Source organism: Haemaphysalis longicornis, unplaced genomic scaffold, assembly GCF_048455015.1.
Source record: "Haemaphysalis longicornis isolate Haplotype H1 unplaced genomic scaffold, Haemaphysalis longicornis Haplotype H1 scaffold_7, whole genome shotgun sequence".
Lineage (NCBI taxonomy): Eukaryota > Metazoa > Arthropoda > Arachnida > Ixodida > Ixodidae > Haemaphysalis > Haemaphysalis longicornis.
The window spans coordinates 105,033,310-105,051,311 of NW_027526422.1; the positions used below are offsets into that span (position 1 = coordinate 105,033,310).

Sequence of the window (18,002 nt, forward strand, 5' to 3'; positions counted from 1 at the left end):
CAGCCTAATGTGCGTTTTTTCCTGTGGCTTCAGGAGTCCACCATGCAGCATTTGTTGCACGCCCTTCGTACACCATGCCAACCATGTTAAGCTCACCAACAGTCTCAGTGATCACATTTGCTCAGTTTATTAGCAGCACAGACCATCTATCACCCCTTCAATTTTCCACCAGCATCAGCGTTTTGGTGTCGCCATGCCATTTCTTCCTGTTTGCCACATTGCACTGGCTGCAGACTCAATTCTACAACACATGCAAGCAGCACTGGAAGTCATGGTAACCGTCGAGACGGCATCAGCAAAGGCAGGTAACGAGCTGCACTTTGACTGCACGTCTCCATTGTAACATCAGCAGCATTGCGAAGGCAGCTCCCTCATGCGTCCTGCCCACTCTCTTGTTCCTGCTTTTCCATGGCTCACTCTGGTCACAGATCGATGTAAAACTTTTGCCAACAGGCCCCATATATTGCTCATGCAATAACAAACTATTGTTGGGTGAATTGGTTTGTGACTACAAAAGAAGTTCAGCGCAGCAGAGACGACGACAAGGGTTCAGGGTAGTTGGTAACCCATGACAAGATTTTTAAGTGCCAAATATTTAGACAGGGGACATGAAAGACAGCGAAGCGCATGTCTCAGTCCTTTACGACCCCTGTCTAAATACAGTAACAGTAGCCGACCGATTTTTTGGGGAGGGGAACGAAAAATAGTCCGAATAAAAGAGCAGTCTGAAAAATCCGCAAGTCATTACTCCTATGGGACAACTGGCGGTTCCTCGGAACAGTCCAAAATGACCAGCAAGTCTAAATTTTTGTAGTCCAGAAAAATGGTCAAATACTGTATTTGGCGCTTGAAAGTCTTATCAAACGCTAAACTTGCTTTGTAGGAGTGATGCACGTGAATGCAAAAGTGGGAGAAAATTACGGCTTCGAAATAGGTCTCAAGTGAGTGGCAGTAGTGGCACATTTAACAAATTCTATCTATTATAGAACAAGTATAAGGACGTGCTCCTTGCACCACTTTCTGCGTTCGCGCCCCTCGAGCCTTGTAAGCAGGGTTTTGACGGCACAGAAATCAATGACACCTTTTTTCTCTACCACTCCACCTTGCACTACATGGCACAGGAAACGGCTCACTCAACGAGCAATGACTTTGTTTTATCTTAACCTGGAACCACATTGAGCTGAGTTTACCATGGGAGCAATATCAGCTACACAGACTGTACAACAGTCAGGGTTGTAGTTTCTCACCAAGAACTGCTTCAACCCCACTCATCCACTCTCTCACACACACATACACACACACACCCACATACAGCTTCTAAAAGTTCATGCCCTTACTGCTTAATAAAATAAAATGCGACCACGCCGTACTAACGTTCCTGACAGATGGACAAAAAAGCTCCCAAAGATTGGCCATAGTACCAAACCATGAAACTATTTTCCCGGGAATAATTTGAATGAACTGATTTATGTACTCCTATAGTACTCACTTAGATCAAACATTTTAAATGCAATTGAATGTGTCATTATTTTAGCACAAATTATTTACCTTAGCAACACCTGCACACACTTCAACAACTGCACATGCACTAGCACCTGCATACACAACTTCGGAAAGACAAAGTAACCTTGAAGAGCGTTCCCGTTCTATTACAAAGAACACAACATAGGCAGATAGGCATAGCTCATCTATGCTGTGTTTGTGAACACATGTGCTGCACAGTTTCACTTGTACAGGGTTACGTCACCAACTAATCAAGGTTATAACAATGTGCAGGCAAAAAAATACTGAAACTTGTTGCAGAAGCACGTGCAGTAGGACAACATCACTGGATGAAGAAGACTCGTCTTCGAGAGTTTTAGAGTTCAGCAACCTGAATATTTCGTACTGAGGAGCCAACCAGCCTCAACTTATGGGGGGATATGGCTCTTAAAACAATTTCTTTTAATTTGTAAGTAAACACTGTGAAACTTGTCACTCTTGCTGCCTTTTTTCCACTGATCTCAAATATGCCATTATTTTTTGAGCAAGTCAATTAGTTACCAACATAATTAGAGATGATTAGTCATTTTGGGAAGAACAATAGACAAAACAGTGTTAGCCATGAAACTGTAATCTTTAGATTTTCCAATACTATCAACCCTGGTGAATGCAATAAGAGAATCGGTTTTTCAATCCACCACTTGGAACTAATTTTACAGCTTATTATTAAGCTTTGGTGTTTGAAAATGGGCATTCGAAATGGTTCCTTGCCACTGGTGCCACCAAGGTTTAATGAGCTGTAAAATTAGTTCCAAGTGGTGGATCAAAAAACCGATTCTCTTATTGCACTCACCAGGGTTCATAGTATTGGAAAATATAAAGATGACAGTTTTATGGCTAACACTGTTTTTTCTATTGTTCCTCCAGAAATGACTAATCATTTCTAATTGTCTTGGTAACTACTTGACTTACTCAAAAAATAATGGCAAATTTGAAATCAGTGGAAAAAAGGCAGCAAGAGCAGCAAGTTTCACACAGTTTACTCAACAATTAAAGAAAGTTGTTTTAACAGCAGTGTCCCGGGCAATAAAGACGAAACTTAAAAGTTTGGCTCATTCAAAAAGCTGCGTTGCAAACTTCAAACGAATAATCTAGATATTAGAGACAACATGTAGATGAACCAGTGGAAACTCACCACACACTTTTTAGCATCATGAATTCTTGTATGTGCGAATGGTGGCTGCTGACTTAAGCCACCGTTAGACGCATGAAGTGGGGTTTGTAGCGGATTCTGTTGGACGGTATCACTTAAATGCTAACGTGCACTTAACATGCTGATAACAATGTTTTTGGTGCTGGCCTCCATTGCATCACTGCTGCCATTATATCACTGCTTCCGACACCATGCAGAGTGGAGTTTAAAGTTTTTTGTCGCGTTTTTCTTTTAAACGTACCTGGTCGTAGCGCTCCTGCTGGCTGAGGAAGGTCCACTGGTGGAACAGCAGCTGCAGCCGCTCCTGCACATAGTTGTGGCAGAGCTCCTCCAGGGTGGCCGCTGCACTGGGGCTGCCCTGGGACTGGAACCCAGGGCAGTCCAGGACCTGCACTGCCGCCACGCTCCGCCCACTGCCCGCAAGGGCACTGCGTCAACGGGAAGGAGTGCCGCAGGGGTTAGCAACTGTTGCCATTTAGAGTACAGGCATGAACAAGGCAAATAATTCTGCAATTTTTATCCGGTTTGAAATTTTGGAAATACTCTAGGTAGATTGAACACACACTTCCAAATTGCACCACTTGGCATTAAATTTTGAAGGCAGCCCATGGCACAGCATTTGTTTTGTTTTCCTTTGTTTTGTTTTGCTCCATTTTTTTTTCCATTATTATTGCAAGTTATGCCACTTTTTTTTCTCCCCACAGCACCACACTTTTTCTTCAAAAATTGGATAAATATTTGTTTGTTTTTTCGTGCATTCTGCCCATCACTTTACTAAGTACTTGCTGCCACAAAAATATTGGCAGTGTTCAAAAATCCAAACTATTAAGCATTCCAAAACAATCCTGCTTATGCTTCTGGAACTCCTTATTAACCAAGGTAATAACCCTAACGTCATCGCTAATACTACTGTTCAGAACACATCAGGAAATTTTGAAAACTAGCTTGGCAGCGCCAACTACAACTACACACAAAGCCACACATCATGTGCTTTGTACTTGATGTTTGCAAACATTACAACTAACATTGCAACCACTGCAAGAAAAGCTCCATGGTCAAAACACCATTTGTCCAAAAATGCTGATGAAGCCGACAACATGCGCGGAACTCGCTGCATCTCAAACAATATTTTAAAAAATAAGCAAATCCGTGTGCACTGACCGGTTAACGAGCGACACGACCACATTGAAGACTTCCTGGTAGAGCGAGGCGGCAAAGTCCTGGAGTGGCTCCGAGGGGTCAGCCGCCGTATCTCCTCCGCCCCTGCGACATGCAGCCAGACCCAATCATCGTTTTTGTTAATTTCCTCTAATCAGCCAGCTCTGCCTCCCTCAAATCTCAGAGAAACGACAGAAGACACAGGCGAGCAGCAAATTGTTTACCTCGGCCTTTGAATAATTATACGGGGTTGCCTAGAACACTACCTTCCGCAAGTGGAAAAGTAATCAGTTTACCGTAGCGTGCTTGAGCGTTTCAGTGCAAAAAGGGTTATGGAACTCTCAACAAGTAATTATAGGGGGTAAGGAATTCAGTACCTCAAGCAAAGAGTTAAAATTACATACGCTGAATTTCACCGCAAGCAATTAATATTCATTCAAGGGTAGCATAAACCATGTCATACTTTTTTTACCCTTTGGTTAATTAACAAATTACTTAAAATATCCCCCTGAGAACGTGCAATTGCAAAGTTTTGGGGCGTGCACACTTATGCCGATTACTAAAGTCTTGAACAAAATGCTGAAGAGTGTACAATTGCATCCACCCCATATATGAATGGCACAGCCTGGTAATGCTAAGCCACACAAGGCTTCAATTATATGCTCCCTCAGCCATTCGTTTATATTTGCTGCATTTCCTTTAAATTGTGTAAAAATGGCTGATTACACGCTGCAATGTTACCAAACCTACAAACTTACGCACAACTGAAACCACAATCAACAGAGTGTTACTTATAGAACAAAAGAGCCTGCAATCGTAGCTGTGACTGGTTTGAACAAGCAGTTCTTGCTTAAGTTGGCAGCAGTGCCTCTGCTTAGATTCGACAGGAACTGCATCCCAACAAAGCACTCAGGCTGCACACTGCATTTTTCCAGACTGCTGTGCCTTACAGGTGAACAAGTTATGGTGCTGTGATGATAATAACGATGATGACAGTTATGATGGCAACATCATGGTTATGATGATCATGATAACAATAATGCAGACGACAATGATTTGATGACGGTTGTGGTGATGGTGATCATGATGATGGCAACACAACGATGATTATGATAGTGACACAATTATATAGCTCATGATGATAACGATGGCGGCAATTTGGTGATGGCAGTGATTATTATTATTATTATTATTATTATTATTATTATGATAAATCGACGATTATGACAGCAACATGATTACTATGATTATCACGATGATAATAATGCTGATTATTATTACGATGGTGATTTGATTATCATGACAATGGTGATGATGCTACAACAATGATTTTTCTGACATGGTGATTATGATGATTGCAAACGTAATCATGATGATGACAATCGTTTGATGATGGTGATGGTGACACCAACATGATGGCGATGAGCAGCACCTGTGGTGGGCGGCCGAGCGGCTGTTTCCAGCAGCGATGAGCAAGGGTGAGTCGAGGGCAGCCTTGGCCAGGTCTTCCACCGAGGTGCCCAGTAGCAGGGAGGCCCTCTGGGCACTGGCCGGCCGGGCAAACTGCACCCGACCATTGGCACCTGCGCTCACAAGGGGTGGAGGAGATGGGCCACACCGCACAATGAGCACAGCAACCACAAGTGTCGCACAAGACAGGGATGTCACAGAAGAGAGGTGTTTGTCACAGTGCAGGCAACGATAGTCATGGAACAGTACCTGGAATGGGCAGGGAGCATCTCGGAGGGCATGTGCAACGAGCAGAAATAAAAGTGCACTCTGCCAGGAGCCAAGGAGTTTATTCAAAGAAGACTAAAGGAGTTTAGTTGAAGAAGTTTAGTAGAAGAGTGCAGAGTCAGAAAAAAGAAAAGAGTTTAGTCGAACAGTGGTCAGAAAAAGGAGTCGAAAAGGAGTCGAAAAAAGGAGTTTAGTCGAAGAGTGCAGAATAAAGCGAAGGAGTTTGCCATAAAGTTCCGAAAGAATGCCCTCCTCCGAAACGTCTCCCACCCGCCTTGAGGAGTGAAATACTGAATTTGCTAAACGACCCCAAAGATTGCCCACCCCCTAAAATCGACGGCTTTAGCACCGATGAGTGAACAAAATAAATGCGAATCATCTATTCATGTATCGACGTGGTCACTAATTTGTTCTTTCCACACTTCACCCGAAAGTTCGCCCATCTCGCATTTTTCCTTGATCTCTCCGCAGTTTTGGTTGGTGGTGCCACCACCTTTTTTGTAGTTTTTCGCACCTGACCCGAACGATCACCCGCCCCATATTTTTCCCTTGATATCTCTGAAATTTGGGTGGGCATTCTTTCGGAACTTTACGGCAGTTGAAGGAGACAGGGTGCAGAGTCAATGTCCCCATTCAGTTTCTTTTTTTTTCTACAAATTCTTGCGATGAGCAATCAAACACTTTACATTACCCATAGAAGTTCCTACTCACGTCCACACGTGAAACGAGCAGAAGAAAAAGTAACAAATCGTGGTTACACTTGCTAATTGCTTTTTTTCTTCTGCAAACAAGGCAAAGATGACATTCGAAGAGACATGGCTGGACATCTTCCACTTGTGACAAGCAAGAGACTTCAACGAGAGAGCTGTGTACCAAGCGCTAGCACGTGTAGCACAGTTGTGTTCACAAAATGCAATGCACCTCTCTGCCTGAAAAAGCAACACGACTGCTTCTTCAAATACCACAAGCCACGAGACTGTAGCTGGCAAGGAGGCAGCCGAAAAGCCCACAGTTTCACAGATGATACATTCATTAAAGGAGTCATGAAGAGATAATACAACTTCGTTTAATTTGAAAGAACTAGGATTCAGCATCTCACTCAGCTCCATTACAGCCACAAAAGATGTTTTTTTAACGAAAAAAAGCAAGAAGTATTTAAAAACTTTCAAATTTTGCGCCACAGTGACGTGTTATGAGCAAGAATGATGTCATACGGGCCAACAATAAAACATAGTTTTCAGTGCATTAACTGCACATTAGCATTCAAGTGATGCGGTCAAATGGAACTAGAGGCCCCATTACAGACGTCCAGTCATGTGTCTTCGCGACAGGTCAGTTAGGCGGCCACCAATCGCACAAACAAGGTTCCGTGACGTCATAGAAAAGTTGCGGGTAATTGGCTAGGGGGTCGTGACTGCTTCACACGTTTTCTTTAATATCTCCGTTATTTGTCCGAAGATTGCGATGATATTGGTATCATTGTTATCGGGACTAAGCAGTCTTTCTAATAAATCCAACTTGTATTTTGTCTTCATGGCTCCTTTAAATGTTCACTGGTTTGGAATTTCATTTTTCTTTCTGTATGAATGAAGTCACATTAGCCCTAGATAAAGATACACATGTTTCTGAAATTTTTAGTTTCCTGGAAATATGTTTGGGCTTTGTGGGGTTAATCTGATACGCACCCACTGTTGACTTCTGTTTTTTGCTTCTTCTACCGCCTATGCAGGTGGTTGTCTTTTCGTGGTTAATTTTTCGGTACAACAACACAAAAATGTTTGATCCCTGAGCATTGCATGTTCAATCACGTTTACAGGACACCAATTCCATTTTAAACCTATTTTTAGCACTCCAGCTGCACGCCCATGCTGCTTCTTTAGAAGTTTGGGCCATCAAATATACTGCTACATGTGAGACGAAATACAGTTATAATACAATGAGGACGCAGGCTGTGGCCATACTCAAGCGAAGTCAACCACAGAGTAACCAATGTAAAGGAGTATGAGAAGAGTGCACTCTCATTTTCCAAGTCAGTTTGATAGCACTGATGCAATACGTGCAGTCACAATAAGGTTGAAAAATTTAGTGCAGCGCGATGTTCTACTTCTAAAGAGTGTATTTTATTAAAATTTCCCATGAAAAGCCCACACGAGATTTATTATTATTATTTTTTTAAGTTATGTATTCTCTGTCGCATGAGTGCACATGTTGCACGAGACCGTCTATTAGGTCAGCATTTACCCCGGATCATACAACTCCCCGGTCGTAAGACGCTTTCCTGCGGTCCCTTAAACGTCGTAGTATCTATGTCAAACTCTACCTGGAAAACAACACGACGATGTCCTGGGCACTGGATATGAAATTAAGTGGTGCCTTACCAGCGCCTTTAATTATTAACCACCACTCAGCTAATTTTAGGCTGTAGCTTTAATTTGTTCAAAAACTTCCGCCTGAACTGCAACTCCAGCGTTGCTAGGCACACTCCTAACAAGTAATCGCATGAAAGCGTAGAGCATTCATTCATTCCTGCAAACGTTCCGTCAAGCTACTCCGAGGAGAGTGCAAAAACACAATTGGAAAAATAAAAAGAAATAATGTAAGCTCCATCATTGAATGCTTTACGCAACTCTATTTCACATGCACAGCATTAACTCTTTCGTTACAGCGGAAGAACAGCCGATTTTGAATGCTTCCAAAAAACTATTTTTTTTTCTCTTGAGCTAGTGGACACATTTAGCATTTCTATGCATGTAATTGTAGCTTATAGATTGCTCTTACAAACACATACCAGCAGTTTTGTGAAAGGTACAATTACTTACAGTTTATTAGTCAAATAATCAGATAACAGTTGACAAAGAAGTATACACGCAACGTATATAGGCGATTGTAATGAGCCTAAAAATTATTTTAGGAATTCTAAGATATACAAATTGTTCCTACATTTCTTGGCTATGATTCAATATATATATCAACGCTGTACACCAAGTTTTGTATTTTTGTGGGTCTGTCAACCTAGCGGAACTGACGGCTGTGCCCCTTTTCGAAGCCACTTGAGTGTAAGTCGGTCATGCATCCAAGCACTCTTTTTTGTGTGCTGACACAAAATCCTTTTCATTTTAGTGGTAAAAAAAAATCCAGCGCTCTTGAGAAGTGTGGCGCATCGCTCCGTAGCGGTAATCTGACACGAGTGCCAGGCTATCATGAAGGTGATAGCACGATATGACGCGGCGCATTTGGCAAAATATCCCTACCGTACATTTTGCAGACCCTACACATCAATGTGTAAAGCCGCAGTCGTCAAATAGGAAGCCCGTTTTGTTTATAAATATAGCCCAAATACAGCGGACGCCGTTTTCACACAACTCGCCACTACCGCGGGTTCAAATTTCACTCTTGGCGCGCAACATCGAAAAATGAGTTGTCAATAAATACACCAGATGGCGTTAGTTGTCCAACAGGCGCCGTTTTTAGCTTTCGCGGGACGTTTGAAATCATCCGAACTCTGTGTCCGATGGACGCCGTTTTCACACAACTCGCCACTACCGCGGGTTCAAATTTCACTTATGGCGCGGTCTCTGCACGCGAAATATCAACAAAACATAATAAAATCGAAAAATGAGTTGTCAATAAATATGCCAGATGGCGTTGGTTGTCCACCAGGCGCCGTTTTTAGCCTTTGCATGACGTTTGAAATCATCGGACACCGGCGTTCGATAGCCCATAGCGCCGAAGTGAAAGAGTTAAAAATAAAGCATAAAAATTGCCTACCTGGCTCGGCTGTAAACAAAATAAAAGAGAACAAGAAATTGAACTTTGATTAGCCACAAATGAAAAATTAAAGATTGCACACAGCGCACACTAGTCACTGTGTGGTTTATTATAATTTTTTTTTAGTTTGGATGCTTGCAGCTATTTCTAATAAAGTTGCAATGCAAACATACTTTCCCTCTACCAGCAACAAATATGAACCTATGTACAGGCACCATCATACAGCCAATTGAAATTCAAAGCGAAAGCAACATGTTTTTTTTTTTTCTAAGCTCACGAGTGAAAACGTAAAAAGTGGGGTGTTATGAGCAGTCGGGTGACACATTAAAGGCTCAACAGCTCAGGGTTGATGAGAGTTAAAAAACACCAAGCAGACTTTTCTCCTGCTGCAAAACATTGGCAGCTAAGAACGGAAGAAGATTGCCACTCTGCCTAATGGTGATCAATTTACCCCTCATTAGCTCAAAGAGCCCATTACAATTGGTATGCTGTTCTAGGAATGATGAAAAAACAGCAGAACAAGAAAAAAACAAAAACGTGTCACTCAAGCAAATGCAACTTATTTCAAGTTTGGCCCATGACATAATCATCAAAATGACCGAGCATCAAGAGAATGCACCAGCAGTTAGTTTTTGGCTGCACTTTTCCCGTTCGAAAGCCGTGCTCCTTTCTTATTCTTTCAAAGCGAGCATCTTTCTCAACATCAGTTGCTGCATCATGCCAGACCAGCTCGAAACTAGACTAACCATGGTGACATCCCCATCCACTCGGGCTTAATAGGGAGAAAGAAACAAACGTACGCATGGAAACGTGCGCAACTAGGTGAAACACAAACTACCAGAACAAACAGTTTCTGCTCGTACTAAGCACGTGCAAGACCTGTCCTATAGATGGAAGCTTTCAATTGACAGTTAACCTCGTTACAAGCCTGACATGTACAGTCACGAACAAATGAAAAGCGAATACAAAAATTGAATCACAACTAGCAAAATTGAAGAATTTAATTCACAGAGATCACAAAATGATGCGGTTGTGGTATGCCGTATTTTTGCGCATATAACCCGCACCAAAAATGCAGAAATTTCAGGGGTGAAGTAGGGGTGAATTATATGCGAGGTATTTCCTTTGTTGCAGCTTCACCGCAATGCACGTTGGGTTGTGATGCCCCCTACAGCAGCAGTAGCGACTAAGCCACTGTTATCCCATTGACAGCGCTTATTTTGCGCACACAGCTCAACAATATACCAACCTCAAAAAATGTATGCAGCAAGTCATCTAGCTACGTATATAGTCAGCTAGGTAAGTTCTTTTCTATGCACAAATGTGTAATGTTGCTTGAGTAGTAGCTTTGGTCCATCCTCTTATATAAAATATGTAGGCAATACGAGGGGATATATTTTTTTTATTCGTCCATGGAAAGTGGGGGTGCACCGCGGTTATATGCAGGGGCGGGTTATACGCGCGAAAATACGGTATATGGAAAGTCCTGTTTACAAACTTTGGTGCTGTTATAGAGTGATGCAACAATTTAACTTGTGTAGAAAACAATTGTGCTATTTATGGGTTCCCGTTCATACTTCCGCGTTCAAATTTCGTTTGTCCATGACTCTACATAAACAATGCAGCACACGATACACGCTAAGAAGGTCTTCAAAACAGCAGTTTAGCACCGGTATACAAAGCAGTCTACAAACAGTTGCATCAACTATCACAAATCACTCTAAAAAAGGGGCCACATGGGTCCTTGATCAAAAACTTTTTTTTTACACTTGCGATAATACAAATTGGGGGGGGGGGCATATGCAGTTTCTCATCCTGATTGTAGATATAAATTTTCTTTTTGTGTAAAACGACCATATTCAAATTTATTCGGACTTTTATGTTTGATTCTTTGACAGCCTTTTTAAAACTCTACCGGAGGGATACAGCTGAACAAGGTACCAGTGAACTGCGCACAAATCAAGGAGTGCAATAAGGCTAACATTATCATTCTGTCTGATCTGCTGCAGAAGTTATGACCGTTTGAAGTTTGGGCGTGAAAAGTGAAAACCAAAAAAACCGGTTTTGCCTTCCAGGCCTAAACTTCAAACGGTCGTGTCTTTTGCTACAGACCAGACAGAATGATAATGGCAGCCTTATTGCACTCCTTGATTTGTGCGCAGTTCACTGGTACCTTGTTCAGCTGCATCCCTCCGACAGATTTTTAAAAAGGCTGTCAAAGAATCAAACATAAGAGACCGAATAAATTTGAATTTGGTCGTTTTACACAAAAACAAATTTTATATCTACAATCAGAATGACAAAATTACATATGCCCCCATCCCCCCCCCCCTTCAGTTTTTATCATCATAACTGTAAAAATAAACACTTTTGGTTTAAGAGCAGTGTGCCTAAAGCGATTGGACGGACAATTTGTGCTATGACGTGTGCAAGCCCCACTCCCCCTCTTCCGAACAATGCAGGAGAGAAGGTACTGACTGCGGGAGGCTCCGGCGTGTCCCAGGTGGACTATGGCTGCCAGGACGGCCCAGAGGACGCGGCTCTCGGCCTCCCGCACCCCGAGTGTCTGCAGGGAGCCCTGGACCAGCTCCCACATGAGACGCGCCTTCTTCTGCTCTTCGGGCTGAGGGAGAAGGGGAGAGGGCAGAGGGAGAAACAAGGCAAATAGGAGGAGTCAAGGTTGGGGGCAAGAGTGACGATGTTGTAACCTACTGCATCCCAGCACATAACGAAGGAACAGGCGACTCTACCAACGGCAAAGTTGGGGCAGATACAAAGCATGTGAGAAGCACTACCAAAAATTATATGTGGCATCAGGTGCATGTGGGAGACAGGACTGCGAACATACTTGGGTATCTTGCATTTGAACAGAATAGCTCAACCTCACCAATGTTCAATGTATATAACGTATTTATTTGCCTAATAGACCCACTCACGTAATGACCCCCCCCCCCCCTTTTCTTCATCAGAATTTACTTTCTTGTCAAGTTGCTCAAAAAATGCAGCAGGAAAAGAAAAGGCACCATTCAGTTTGTTTTCATCTCGGCATGATTGCTGATGTCGTAGACAGTAGCAGTAACTTAACATCATGCCACACTAAGGGCAGAAACGCTCAGAAATCATTCTAACAAAATGAAATCTCAACAGTAGCCGATGATGCGAGCGCAAATGCCGTGGCTCCTAATTTAAAAATTGCGCGCTAGAGAAACGCCACCAGCTGAACACAAAACAAAACTTCATCATAGCACCATGAAAGTGCTGCTGTGTGCGAACAAATCACCAAACGCACTCCGCACTCCTTCACTGCTCTGTGCTGTTTCACGACTTCGCCATTACGCTCGATGGTTCGGTTGTTCAGCTGTCTTCACGGTTTTCGGGCTCCTGGTGCGCAGTCTACAATGATCCAGCACGTGAGCTACACAGCCGGATTTAAACTGAAGGTGGTGGAACATGCGTTGAAGCACATGGAAACCGCGTGGATCCGTGGCAGTTCAGTGTTGACCCAGTGCGTGTACACTACTGGCAAAAACAAGAGTGTTCGGCGATGAAACAGAGATCGCTGTGTGTTTCCTGCGCCCAAAGAAGGGAAGTTTCCCTGCGTGGCAAAAAAAGTTCCGGGGTGCGTTGACGGCATGGAAGACGATTCGCTGTGGGTTGAACACACGACCAGGAAGCTGCGAGCGACTTCAGTGAGGAGGATAGCTCTTATGGCGAGTAGGGGGCCACAAGCGTGTTGTGAATAAAAATTGGTTACATAATTACCTACGTGTTTTTGCTGGAAAGATAAGGTTCTGAGAGTGCTTTTCTTAGCATCTCTATGGTATGAAATTTCAACTTTTCAAAATCTGTTGCAACTTTTTTCCGCATAATAAACCCTCCCTCCAAATTCATGCCGAATTTTCTGAAAAAGCAGTGGGTTCATTACACAAGTAAGAACGGTACTCACAAAACACACAATTAGCCGCACTAGCACAAAGAGACAAACAATCCGAGTGAAATTTAAAGGCGCCATGAAGACAAAATGCAATTTTGGTTCACAAAGAGACAAACAATCCGAGTGAAATTTAAAGGCGCCATGAAGACAAAATGCAATTTTGGTTCATTTGAAAGAGTTTTTCTCTTTAGAATAACACTGACAATACTTTTAACACAAACCTCACTGCACTAATCTCCGTAATGAGGAAAAAACAGGGAATGGCCATGCGACACCCCAGCTACTTTTCCGCACTGAACTCGTGACGTATTATGCGCAGCTCGTTGCAATTCACTGAGGCCAGCAAAATCCAATGCAAATAAACAGGGATTATGAGTTTCCAGAATGAGCTATTTGAGCTTAAATTTAGTGCGCATTCTTTTGCACAGCACTGAGATTGCTGGGGCAAACCATGAAACATCGAACCACCAGTGCATGCCCCCATACCAGCCATAGCCACACAACTTCCCGGTGCATTGGGCTTGTCTGACATAAGACTGGCAACTAGTGCAAGTGACGCATTTTGTCATGAGTACTATGCACTCAAACACTATGTACTCATGAGTACTACGTACTCATGAGGACTATGTACTTATGAGTACGAATACTCACGAGTATGAGTACTCATGAGTACAGCATTCATGAGTACACAGTACTACTCATGAGTAGTCAAGTTCGGACAGTGGTCCGGAGCAGCATCGTCGTGCCATCTATAAAAGCAGACAGTAAATAAGGCAATAAAAAGACGTCTAGCCATCCGCAGCAGCCTTAGTCAACATACTAACATTGGTTTTTAGGCATAGGTCTCATTTCTTGGCATTGTAACCTACGAGTATAGGCAAAGTAGTTTTCACACTTTTATGTCTCCCATTAACATTTATCTGAGTAGTTTTTCCCCCCCTGCCATTTCCACTTGAACTTTTCTTTTTACCTTTTTGAGGGCACTGACGAACAAGTTGGGCTCCTCCACGTTGTCCAGGAACAGCTCCTTCCTGCACAAGGCAAAATACGAGACGACGTGGATCAATCCAGTATTGTTCAGGTCCCGCTAAAGATCATCCATACAGGCAGCGTCTCCTGCCTCTTGGAATGTTGAGAAAGAAATAAGCTCTCCAACTACTTCGACTTTTTTTTTTTTTTTGGCAGCCTCAGTCAATTCCGTGTGATGCATATTCTCCCAGCAACTCTCAAAATGTCTCAAAAGTGAAAACTCATAAAATTCGCATCCCAATCGGCTCACATTGTGTGAGAAAACCTCAGCAAATAGCGCATGTCTGTGTCCAGATTTTTTTGTGTGTGTCCCGATTCATCCAGAAGTTGTCCAGGTTTATTTTAGAATAGGTTTGTTTTGTATTTTCGAAATTTCGTTTTTCACAACTAATAAAATCTCGTACAGCTAAGCTCAGCAAGGACAGGGGCACAGCTCCCGTACCTGAGTGCATCGCCCATGCCGGCGAGCAGGTAGTAAAAGATGTGGAAGTTGGCTTCTCCTTCGGGCCTCCGAGACACCCGCGACCGCTCCAGCATCAGGGCCTGCATTTAGTGTGCGCACACAGAGACTTATCATCATCCTCACCATCATCATCATCATCATCACCAGCCTATCTACGTCTACTGCAGGGCAAAGGCCTCTCCCATAGATCTCCACTTATTCCGGTCCTGTGCTCTAACTGCGACCAATGTGTCCCCGCAAACTTCTTGACCTCATCTGCCCACCTAACTTTCTGCTGCCCCTTGCCACTGCCTTCTCTAGGATCCACACTGTTACCCTTAATGACCAACGGTTATCTTGCCTTCGCATTACATGCCCTGCCCACGCACATTTCTCCTTCCAGAGCTAAACAAAAACTGGAAATCAAGACACTGGGTCAAACGCCCACAACCTGTAATGCATACCAACCAATGTAGCAAATTCTCACTGCTCCTCAAATTGATGGTGGCCACGGTGACAGCGGCAAGACTTGGATGTGGCAGTGGTGGGTAAGGCGAACAATTTTTATGACCCTACCATCGCTTATGACCCTACCATTGCCAGGAAACTTGACTGGGCAATTATAGTGGGCTGATTGTAGTGATCGTACAGTGGGATCCTGGTTATACATCTCCCGGTTTTATGATGTAGAGAATGAATGGCAGCCTACCATTGCCTGTAAAGAGGAAAGTGATCGATTGATTGTAGTGTTTAACGCGCCAACGCAGCGCAGGCAATGAGGCATGGCATAGTGGAGGGCTCCGGATTAATTTTGACCACCTGGGGTCTTTAACAAGCGCCGAAATCTCATATGTACGGGTGCTTTTTTTCTTTTCGCCTCCATCAGAAAAGCGGCCGCCGTGGCCGCGAACTGAACCCGCATCCTTGTGCTCAGCAGCACAATGCCTTAGCCATTGAGCCACCACGGCGGGTAAAGGTTAATGTTTCATGGCTAACACTGCTTTGTCTATTGTTCCTCCCAAAATGACTAATCATCTCTAATTATCTTGGTAACTAATTGACTAACAAAATTATGGCATATTTGGAATCAGTGGGAAAAAAGCCACATGACTGACAACATTCCCAGTGTTTATGTAACAATTAAAAGGAAGCTGTTTTAAGTGCCATGTTCCCCCATAAACGGAATGAACCGATACGAACTTGCCGAACTGACAGTTCTTGTAGGGAAGAAAGTGAAATTGTGCGACTAGGGTGAGCGTGTGGTCCAGAATGCAGTTATGGCTGCAGTTACACAGCAGGTCACGTGACCCACCTGAACAGAGGCCGCCACCACCTGGCCCATGTGGTCAAAGTCGAGCGAGAAGAGCTGCGTGAAACGGGACGCGTTGGCGTTGGCCGTCGTGCGACAGTTGCCAAAGGACTCCAGCAGGGCTGCCGCAGCGGTCAGCTTCTCTGCACAGCAAAAGGAAGGGAAAAAAGGAAGAGCAAGATAAAACCTTTCCGTCAGATAACCTCAATGAAATATGCACTGTGTGTGTGGCCATGAAAGTACTAACATGAGAAGAGCACAGTACTATATGTAGGGTTGTTCATTTTCGGGTTTTATATTTTTTCAAAATCGGGGGGTAAAAATTTGATGCTATTTTTTAAACTTGTAATCGAGGAGAAATTGCGTCCTTTAGTAAAACCGTTCCGAAATTCTGGTTTTTTCGGATTATATCAAGAGATGTAGTACCTAAGTAATACACTCAGTATATTTTATTAGAAGGTATCACGAGCTTCTTAACTTTAACGCGTTAAAATTGGTGTTTGTTTCAAGTTGTCACAAGCTTCTTAACTTTAACGCGTTAAAATTGGTGTTTGTTTCAAGTTGTCACAAGCTTCTTAACTTTAACGCGTTAAAATTGGTGTTTGTTTGAAGCTTGTAATTGGGGGGACATCAAGGTTTTCTAGCAAAGACTCTCAGAAATTTGGGGGTTGTTTGGAACTGAATCAGTAATCACGCAAGTAAAGAGCATTGACAAGTTCTGAGAAATTAAACATTCCATTCACGAAAAGCTGGCCATCGATGTTTTACACATCCTTGTTTATATACATCATCATCTTCATACGCAACATGTCAGTCTCCATTCAAAACCTGTCCAATCGTTGAATGTATCTCAGACAGGAGGAAGTTCTCTCAACATCACAGCTTCTATTAGCTAGGCGCAACGATGTCAGTGCCGCATCTGTCAGCCTGCAGTATCGAGTGGTAAAGTCATGCCAATACTCGATGAGTTCAAAAGCTGTGTTAGCGGGGCTTGCTTCCAGCAAGTTCTGGTTGAGAACGGTGGAACGTCAGCGCCCGATTATGCAGATTGAAACTTTGAAATGTCCATGCAGGGAGAAATCGCGTTTAACCTGATTCCCCTGAAACATGTTCGGGGTGTCAAAAATGGGGTAAAATTAGGTTTTACCCTAAAACGAACCCTGCATATATGAAACAGCACTATAGCTGATCGCTAAGTGACACCAAAGTGGCAGGCGAGAGGGTATTGTTTACGAGCTTTTTAGAAGCTGTAAGGTTCTGTGCCACCCCCACCTCATCTGGCATGCAGTGAAGGCAAGACTTCCTTGACATGTAGATGCAGCCTCTGGCTACACCACAGTGATGGGCAGAGAAATGCGTAGCTTACAGCATGTGAAAGGAGGACCTTGGCAGACTTTTATTCCCCTTCCCCCCTCAAGTTTAACCTTCAGGTACAATTCAATTTCATTCAACTTAGTGAAACACCTTCCAAGTTGTCTGTTTAATGCTTTGCTCACAAGCACGTATGTATTGTTGTCCTCCTATGTAAATAATGATAAGAAATCCCTAGCGCAGTTCCAACTGGTGCCCAAATCAAACGCACATGATATATTTAAATGTATTTTCCCCCCCCAAAAAATAAGGTGACTTATCACCCAGTAGTCACAGCAAGCAAAAGCGCCAAAGGTTGAGAGCCAGAGCCAGGCTGTGTGGTGTAGAGTAAAGGCATCGATCCAGTGAAGGCGAGAGAGATGAGGCCACCAACTTCAGGGACGAAAATAATATGGACGAGGCTGATAGTACAAGCTGCTTTGGAGGACACCAGGAAACGCATAGTTGTGCTGTAGATGGCTAACAGCCAATCACAGTGATGATGATGTTGATGATGGTAGTGGTCAATGATGATGACAATGATGATAGTGGCGGCATTATTAGTCCCACTGTGGATGGC

The 18,002-nt window shown here is 43.3% G+C and overlaps 1 protein-coding gene across 3 annotated transcripts in view; it reads right to left on the reverse strand.

Moving 5' to 3' along the window:
- The window catches only part of LOC144146767 (unconventional myosin-XVIIIa-like), a 198,370-nt gene that overhangs the window by 121,459 nt on the left and 58,909 nt on the right, over positions 1–18,002 (reverse strand). For all 3 annotated transcript variants that reach the window (XM_077678699.1, XM_077678696.1, XM_077678697.1), the window contains exons 6-12: positions 16,076–16,215; positions 14,764–14,864; positions 14,263–14,323; positions 11,837–11,981; positions 5,286–5,436; positions 3,857–3,958; positions 2,937–3,123 (exon numbers count right to left, since the gene is read on the reverse strand). In XM_077678699.1, the coding sequence (XP_077534825.1) occupies positions 2,937–3,123; positions 3,857–3,958; positions 5,286–5,436; positions 11,837–11,981; positions 14,263–14,323; positions 14,764–14,864; positions 16,076–16,215 (887 nt within the window). The remainder of the gene's footprint in view (positions 1–2,936; positions 3,124–3,856; positions 3,959–5,285; positions 5,437–11,836; positions 11,982–14,262; positions 14,324–14,763; positions 14,865–16,075; positions 16,216–18,002) is intronic.